Source organism: Sylvia atricapilla, chromosome 6 (assembly GCF_009819655.1).
Source record: "Sylvia atricapilla isolate bSylAtr1 chromosome 6, bSylAtr1.pri, whole genome shotgun sequence".
NCBI classification, from domain to species: domain Eukaryota; kingdom Metazoa; phylum Chordata; class Aves; order Passeriformes; family Sylviidae; genus Sylvia; species Sylvia atricapilla.
The window spans coordinates 61,203,195-61,212,369 of NC_089145.1; the positions used below are offsets into that span (position 1 = coordinate 61,203,195).

General features: G+C 42.2%; 1 protein-coding gene across 2 annotated transcripts; it reads left to right on the forward strand.

The window, feature by feature from the left end:
• The first annotated feature begins 480 nt into the window (after positions 1 to 480).
• On the forward strand, positions 481 to 8,041 carry DTD2 (D-aminoacyl-tRNA deacylase 2). 2 transcript variants are annotated; one of them, XM_066322137.1, is made up of 3 exons: positions 481 to 613; positions 5,661 to 5,730; positions 7,693 to 8,041. In XM_066322137.1, the coding sequence occupies exons 1-3, from the start codon at positions 506 to 508 to the stop codon at positions 8,016 to 8,018; spliced, it is 504 nt and encodes a 167-aa protein (XP_066178234.1). In that variant the 5' UTR covers positions 481 to 505; the 3' UTR covers positions 8,019 to 8,041. The 2 variants fall into 2 exon arrangements, with proteins under 2 accessions (XP_066178234.1, XP_066178235.1); XM_066322138.1 differs by having other exon boundaries at positions 7,765 to 8,041.
• The last annotated feature ends 1,134 nt before the right edge of the window (positions 8,042 to 9,175 follow it).

A 9,175-nucleotide genomic window follows, 5' to 3' on the forward strand; every position in this document is an offset into this window, starting at 1 on the left:
TCGGGACTGAGGACCGGGGGTCGGGACTGAGGGCCGGGGGCCAGGCCGGGGCCCGGAGCCGGGGGTCGGGACTGAGGGCCGGGACTGGGGCCGGGGGCCGGGACTGAGGGCCGGGGGCCAGGCCGGGGCCGGGATCGGGGCCGAGGGCCGGGGGGCCGGGACTGAGGGCCGGGGGTCGGAAATGAGTGCCCGGGCGGGGGCTCGGGGGCCGGAGCCGGGGGGCCGGGACTGAGGGCCCGGGCGGGGGCCAAGACCGAGGGCCGGGACCGAGGGATCGAGGCCCGGGACCGAGGGCCGGGGTCGGGACTGAGGGCCGGGGAGCTGGGACTGAGGACCAGAGGCCGGGGCCGGGGGCTCGGGGGCCGGGACCGAGGGCCTTAGCCGGGGCCGGGGGTCGAGGCCCGGGAGCCAGGACCGAGGGCCGGGAGACGGGGCCGGGAGCCTGTGCCGGGGGCCAGGGCCGGAAAGGCGTAGCGCGGCCCGCCCTCAGCGCTGCGGGCCCGCCATGGCGGCGGCGCGGGCGGCGCGGGCCCGGGCGCTGCTGCAGCAGAGCGAGTCCGCCCGCCTGCAGGTGCGGCCGGCCGACAGCGGCTCCGAGGCGCAGTGGGTGCAGGTAACCCAGCTCGGCGGGATCGCCGCTTCTCCGCTCGGTGCCCGGCCGAAAGCGCTGCCCGGTGCCCGCGGGGACGCGGTGCGCCCTCGGGCTGCTGAGGGGAGCGCGCTGGGCTCCTCTGCCGGGCTGGGATACACTGCGGGCGGCTTCTAACCTCGGCTCCTCTCTACTCCAGCGCACTCTCCTCGCCCCCTGGGTGTCAGCAAAGGTCGCGGTCAGTCCCTTCGGCAAAGGGACGAGCAGCGGGAGGCCGAGGTCGGCGCGCAGCGTTTTCTCCCTGATGCTCTCCTCTCTCTCCCTGTGGTGCACAGAGTCCTCCGCAGGCTGCAGTCTCTTCAGGAGCGTGACTGCTGCACGGCCAAACGCTTCCCTTCTAACTGTGGTGTTCCTTTTTTTCTTAAAGACTCTTTCACAGAAACACTGCAGCCTTGGCTGCTGGGCTCAGCTGTTCGCTCTGGAGTGATAGCGTTAACTCGGAGGGACTATGGCAGCAGTAGTTCTCATGTTGTTTGGTTTTGTTTGGTTTTTTTTTTTCCTCGGGAGACTAACTAAAAATGAAATTTAGCATGTAGGCCACCACACAGGGTGAGGAAAATATTGTATTTTTCCTCCCACAGCCTTCTGCTGGGGGAGGCAGGTATGTCTCCAGACTCCTGGGTGGATGTGCTGTGCTGTGCCAGGGCTCTGTACCATGGCACTGCCCTTTGGAATGCGCTGCCCTGCTCTACTTGTCATTGCTTGGGAGCTACCTGCATTAGAATAACTCATTTCTGCCATTGTCAGCTATTTAGCCTATGAGTTTTTTTAGTTTTGTCTTTTGTCCTTTTTAAAGGCTGTTATAACAGAAGGGGCTTAGTACAGTCACTTGCATAAGTTTTAAAAAGTTAAAGTTCTGGCATGGTTAAAGGGCTTATGCATTCATTCAGCACATCTGAAGGGAGTTCACTATTTGCCTTTCACATTACCCTTAAGACATTTCTCTCCTTGTTCAGAAGGGACAGGTGGATCCAGCAGAACTAGTTTCTGCAGTATGGTCTGGAAAGCCAGAACCTTTTACAGGAGGAAATCGGTGTCATCTCACAGATACTGTGTTTCACAGATGCAGTGTGTCTGTGTATACTGCATTGTTAGCCTCTCAGCATAAATTACCTCTAGGACAAACAAGCTATTTCTGGCTTGCTAATCACAGAGATAATTGTAGATCTCGTAAAGAAAAGCAGAAATGTGATTTTACTGTCTTTCTTTTAAACTGTCTTAGAAGGTGTGGTTGAGAGATATGAATAACTTTGCTGCAAGGAGGTTATGTAGTTTATTTCTCTACTTTGTAAAAGCACTAGGAAAGTAATAGACAGCACTAACGTTTTCTGGTAGGGTAATTTTACTCCCTGGTTTTGCATTTTAATGCAAAAGCACAAAAATATAAAAAAAATACAGACCTCATCAACTATTATTTACATCAGCCAGTGTGTTCCTGATGTTTTATGACCAATTAAAAGTAGGACCTCACCTTGAGACATTTCTAGTGTGCTATAAATGGCATATCATGAATAGCTTCTGAGCTGTAAGAGACCACTGTAGGTACTTTAGGAACTTCAGAGCAGATGTTCTTTATCTGCAAAAAGGTTAGGAGTGTACGTTATACATCAATCTCTGCCTTCATTGTGTTTTCATGACTGAGTTTTTTGGCCTCTTGAGGGTTACTGTGCATAGGATGTCTTGTTTATGGAGAATCGTGGTTATATATCCTCCATAAAAGGTTTAAGTAGACAGCAAAATAGGAAGGCAAAAAGGAATTCTTCCTGTGAAGGTAGGGGTGAAATAAGGTAAGGTTTGGTGTGTTTCATAACTGTGGGAGAAAGGAAACAAAATGAATATTCAGCTAAAAAGTATACGTGCCTATACTTTATGCAAGGAAAACTGTCTTTTCCTTATCTTCTTTCCCTTGACTTGTTTTTGGTTACTATGGCAAAAATAGGTGCAAAATGCCAGGCACAGACTTGTTCTGTGACCTGTGGCAGATGATGTAATCTCTCTTTGCTGCACTGAATATAAGAATTATGAAGAAATCTTCCCAGAGGGTAGTAAATCTCAACTTAAGATGGAAATGGTCACAGAATAATTTATGCAAGTTAGTTTCACAAACTGACTTTCTAAGAGTTACAAAGTATCTCTGGTTTTTATTATCCCTTGCATTTTCCTGGAGGAAAATATAGTAGAAGGTAGAGTAGAGAAAATATTTTGCAGAATGCATTTCAGGTTTGCTGATGAAATCCTGAAAAATACAGATGAATGTATTTAGTGAGGAGGGTGAGGAAGGAGTCAGTTGTTTGGTTTTTCCTGCTAAAGAGCTAAAAAGCAGCATTTGGAGGCAGCATTGCTCAGGCTGTGTGTATGGCACTGGGGCTGGGTATGATGCAGGTTGCCTGATCTGATGATTCCTGAAGACAGCTGTATAATAAATGCACAGTATTTGTGGCATAGTATCTTGCTTTGCTGGTTTATTTATGTTGGCATGTTGCTGCTCACAGTAGATCCACACAGAGCACAGCTTTCCTCTCCTGTCACTGTGCTGTTTGCACACCAGCACATTGAATTTTTGATCTTGTTTGTGGTGTTTTGCTCGAGTTTTTGTGCATTAAATATAGGCCTGAGGAACAGTCAATTAGGCTTTGGTAGGTTACTGAGGTTTTGCTGCATTACCACTGCAGCAATGACAGTGGTTTTGCTTTGGTTCAGAAAGTTTACACCTTACATTGACAACAGGCACAAGTCTTAGGACACCTGGAACACTGATAAAAGATCAGACAGACACATGTTATTATTAGGTTTGGTCTTGTAATTGCATTCAGTTTTACATCTTCTGTTCAGTTAAGAAAACTAAAGAACAAAGTAAGACTTCATAAGGAGTTGAAACATGGCTGCACATGTTGAACCATAGTTTTCACAGTTAAAACCATAAGTTTCAGCTTACAAATAGTTGCCTAGCTTTCAACTAGATCATGGTAGTAAAGTGTTCTAGAAGACCATAAAAATGCAGTACAAATAGGAGCATTCTCTATCAGCTTTACCTTGTCTCTGAATTGATAGTTTTCTCATTTCATCTCCTGTCCCTCTAATTATCTTCAATATGTATGGCCCATCTTGTGATAAATAGTTTAGTCGAAAACAGACATCAAATAAGGGCAGAGGCTGGAAAAATAATAATTTATTTTACATAATCTTTATCTGTCTGGCCTTCAGACTTGCAGATGTCACTTTACCTCCTTTTTTGTGTCTTTAAATGAGCTGCTTGCAGAATATCATTACTGGTGTGAGACTGTAAAAAAAAGACTCACAAGTCTCAGAATTAAAATTATTTTCTGTGATGTGTGCTGTATCACAGTCATTTATTTCTAATGCTGGGGTTAGACGTATACAATATAAATACATTTGGCCTATTTTAACCAAAAAAAATTATTAATAGCTATTTGTGCATCGTTACCTATTAATATCCTGACACCAGTCTGTTTCTGGAATGAATATTTAGCTAAACTTGTAAGGATATCTAATGTTTGGCAATCTGCATTTCTCTCTGTTATTTGAACAGATGATTTGAAATGTCATTTGAGGTTCCAGCCATCAAATTTCTTACAGTGTTTATGAAATACAGCCGTCATTTGGGAATCTGTGTCATATTCTGCAGTGGTCAAATTGAGTTTTGAAAGGAGCCATTTAAAGCTTTTGAAAGTTCTCAGCATGTGACATTTTGGCTACAAAGAATATTCTCTTTTTTCAGAAGTTAGTCACTAGGAAAGTTGAGAAGGCATACTTTTCTCAAAATGCTCATACAGCCTTGAGCATTTTGTTTAATCTCTGCAATAACAATAAGACAAAATCTCGTGTATAGCTAAGATTTCTTCACCAAAACCCTTTATCATTTAAAGAAAAGGGGGAAAAACAAATAGAGGAATTTTTTTTTTTTTTTAAGTAATTTTTAGAAACTATTCACCCTTTCTATCCTTTCACTTTGATAGCATTGGTATCAATAACTCCTTCCTGTCCCAATCTGTATAACATCTCTTCAGTGGTATATCACAAGTTGACGCTTATGTTTCCTCCAACAAAATTAAAAGGATTCTTGCCAAAGCAGCAGGGAGTTTCTTTGTATCCTGCCTGCCTGTGGATACTTTGGTTTTTTTCCACAGAAGTTAAACCATGCAGGTACACTTGTGCTGCTGGCTGCAGAGTTTATCAGTTTGGCTTAATAAAGCATTGGCTTATTGCATGTGCATTCCTTATGGACTAACCAAGAGAGCAGAAAAGCTACAGAAAAAAATGAGTTTTCTTGTGCTTTCTCCTCAGTGGAGGCCCAATTCTTTCCTCTAATACATAGTTTTTATAAGTAGTCTCTCTGAAGGTGTGCTGAAGATGCAGCATTTCCTTTATGCCAATCAGCTAAAAGATTCCATTTTGGCACTTAAGGTTTTACCCAAGCTGATAAATAGTATTTTGAACAACTTTATAGTACTCTGAACAGCTTCACAGTTGTTTGCCATCATATTTAAAGATTTCATTAACAGAGTCTGTGTTTTTTTCAGAATTATATTGTAATAGATTACTTTCAACATCAAAATAAAATTCAGTTCTTTGACAAGTCCTGTGGTGTTTTTCATGTTTTGTAATTGGAAATAATATCATAATTCACACTGAAAATTATTTTAGCTGTATGTTTGATAGGGAAAAAAGCTTAAATTATTTCTTATGTTGGATTTAAGTATACTAATTCACCTTGTCACCTCATCTATGATAATACTGTACACTCTACGTTCCAACTAAATTTGTCTTCACGTGGAGTGAATAAATTGTCTTAGTTGTATGTAGAAGCATTGTGCAGATAATATCTTACCTTCCACAGTGTGGTGTGTAAACTTAATGTCTGAAAAACAAAAAATCCTCTTTGAACCTTTGTCTGTTAAGTGGTTTTGTCGTTGTTGGTACCAGTTTTAATGAAAAGCATGCGTCGTAGATAATGAGAAACATTGACATAGTTTTCTGTAATCTCTTGTAGATCCAGAGGGGGCTTGTTATCTACATCTGCTTCTTCAAAGGTGCTGATGAGGATCTCATCCCCAAAATTGGTATGATATAATCCATATACATTGTTGTGTTGTATGAAAAGGAAGAAAAGCAGTTGAGGCAGAGAAGGTAGCATGAGATGGCATCTTTCTAAATAATGCCATGAGATGGAATTATTCTGAATCAATTACCTGGCTGAAAGAACAGTTTGGTCTGTCTTGTTTCTTTTGGCAGTTGTTCATGCCTCCTTGTCTGCCAGTTCATGACCAACGTGGAAAACAAATTCGCCTGGTAACATTCTAGCAAACAAAGAAAATGCTGCACCTCCTGTTTAATGTATTACATGTGTCAGGCAATAGGTTCAGTCCAGGACAGAACTGAATTTCCAATACATGACTTGATTTTTATGAGTATTTTAACGCTGAGCTCACTGTATGTGCAGGATATTTAAAATTATAGCCAGTAGAGGGAGTTGTGTGGATAATGAAACAGTGTCTTTCCCCTCTCCCTTCAGTGGAGCTTACATACACTGTTAGCATGTGCAGTTTTCAGACATAACAGCAATCCTTGTCTTCTTCTCCACATGCACTTTAGAAGCAGAGAAGGTGCTGTGGATAAGGTCAAATAGTAGCAATTTCTGTCTTTACCCAGTGCTGTCTTGGTTTGATTTTTTTTGGTTCTGTTTTCTTGATGTGTTTTGTTTTATTTTTTTTTTTTACTTTTATGTAATTTCTTCTCCCTCCTCTCCTCCATCAGTAGCACTGGTTCCCCTGGGAAATTCGGTGATGCCACATATTCCAGATAAAAGTGCCCTTTTTTTTTTTTCTGTGGCTGGCTGATACTAGTGATTTGGCTTAAGGTTGTGTGACAGTATTTCACTTTTTCAGGCTATTTCAGTCTATTTCTGGCTGGGAGCAGCAGTGCACAATACAGGTGCTATTAAAAATGCTGAGAGCAACTCCTGGGGGATCCCCTCTTGTTCTTGGAGGGCACAGTCCTTCTGTGATGCCAAATATTTAAACCTATGATAGAAAAAATTGGTTTGTGCTAGTGAGAGTGCCATGAGAATGTTGCTTGAGAATAGTTACATTTTCAGCTGTGGGGCAGCTAAAACAGGCCAGAAAAAGAAAGTTCTGTTTCCTATCAGAAGATTAATCTAGGCCCATCCTCCTTGAGTGCCTGTCTTAGAGAATACTGTTTCCTAAATATATTTTGAATCTGTTTAAGTGTGTGGGTTTGGTTCCTGAATCACAACTCAGCTGTTTTTGCTTCTAACAACATTAAACATTTCTGTTTAGGGTTTGAAGGCATGACTAGTGTCCTCCCAGCTTTTACAGAGTTGGGGTAGTGATTTGATTTGTTATAGAAACACCAGAAAACCTAAAGTTAGTAAATGCATTGATTTTATTTGCAAGTTGAAATGTTCTGTCTCATAAGCCAAATTGCATCTGACCTTCCTGCCCACCTCCTGTCTCAGGTGACAAACTGGTAGCTGCATGTCTGGAAGTGCAGCACTGAAGGACACTTGCTCTACTTGGGACCAAACCATGGAGCTGTGCCTTCAGCTCAGAGCAGTGCTGGGTCCTGCTGCAAACTGCTGGAACCAGAATGCAGAGAGAGTCAGGGCAGAACACTCTCCAAAGTGCACTGAGGATGGTGTGTCCTAAAATGTGTTGCACAAATGCTGCCTTTTTGAATATCAAGCAATTAAGGAAGGCTTGATAATTGCATCTTGGGTTCTTTTTGTGCGTGTCCAGCTAGAATCAACTTTAGGATTTTAGATAGCAAATCACTTCCCCCAAAAACAGAACTTTAGACATATGATATTAATATCCCTCACATTCCTCACAATCCTCAGACATATTAGTTTGTTAAGTATTTATTGATTGTCCATGTTTCAGTTAATTAATTAAACAGTGTCTTTCACTCAGTGGTTTGTCGAACATCAAAATATTTGTTGGATCTTGTTAATGATGCCCTGTTTAATTCACTTCATTTGTACTAACTCTTATTTTTGTTTGCAGTCGATGCGCTGCTGAATGTTAAATTAAGTGAAAATGAAAACGGCGAGTTTGTCTCCGTTCTTGATTTACCAGGCGACGTACTCATCATACCACAGGCCACCCTGGGTGGCAAACCAAAGGGGAGAAAGATGCAGTACCATGCAAACATTGAAAAAGAAAAAGGGCTCGAACTTTATTCTCAGTTTGTGGCCTTGTGTGAAAAAGAACTGGCTGCCAATGCCAAGTGCGTGGAAGCCGGTGTTCTTGTCAAGCACGGCACATATGGGAACAGGCAGGTGTTAAAACTGGACACAAATGGACCTTACACTCATCTGATGGAATTTTGAGAAAATAAATTGTATCTCGAATATAGTGCTGGTGTCTTTTGTTTGCTTGTAAGCAATAAAGTGCTGGATTCCCTTGGGAGATAGTTTAAAAAAAGACTTTCACTCACCTGTACTGGTGTTGCCAATCCCTTGAATAGAAGGATGCCTGAGACTCTATTGCTAAATGAGTATGTGTTTTTGCCTCATGTCCATCTGAAGTGTGCTCAAAATATTTGCTATTATTGATCCAATAATTCAAAGCATTTGCCAACAGAAATTGGATAATGCAATCATTTTTTACTAAAAAATAATGAAAGAAGTATTACATGTATAGCTTGAAGAAGTGGTTTATAGATAAAAAAAGGATACTTTAGATGCATTTACGTAAATTTTTACCTTTGTGGTTTCTATCTATAAATGACAATGCTTTCTAACTAATATACTGAAAACAAATTCACTGCATTTTATCCTCTTAGGGAAAGAGGAAGTACTAAATAAGAAAGTCCACCCCCCTCAGCTGGAGTGAGTAAGGGTGGGAGACTTAAGGCAGCACAGGACTGCTGTTGGGCTATGCAAGGAAAAATAAGTGAGGCACATCTAGAAACCAGCACTCTCACTGAACTGCTTGCTTGAAGTTTGCATTCTGAAATCTCTGATGTGTTTTGATGGGCTGCCTGCTATAGCTTGGTCTATGCCCTTGTTACTGTGGTCTTGCTGTCTGCTCAATTCTTTCATAACAGAGCCTCAGGAAAGGAACAGAAACATTCAAATGAAAACAAAAATAAAGAAAAAAACCAAATCTCATTGTTCCCTCTGCCCCTATTGCTTCCTTCCAGCTTTTTGTCCATTGAAGCTGCTAGAGACAAGCTTTCCTTTTATAGACAATATTGGTACATTTGGGGCCCCCCTTCCCTGCTGACCCCCTATGCAGTTCTGTTAAAAACATTATTAACAGATGCTGTTAAGAAGATACCATGGGAAATTCTGTCTTGAAAGGCAGTAAGAACAGAACAGCTATTATTAAAATATGGCAAAATCAAAACTGATTCAAATCTGTTCATCCTGTGAATGAAGTTTCTCTTTTTAATGCAGCATTATGGCTTAGGAGGGTTCAAAGGGAAATCAGACATTTGTATGGTTTGCAGCAATTATCCAGAATTGCTGTGTGAAGAAGTATT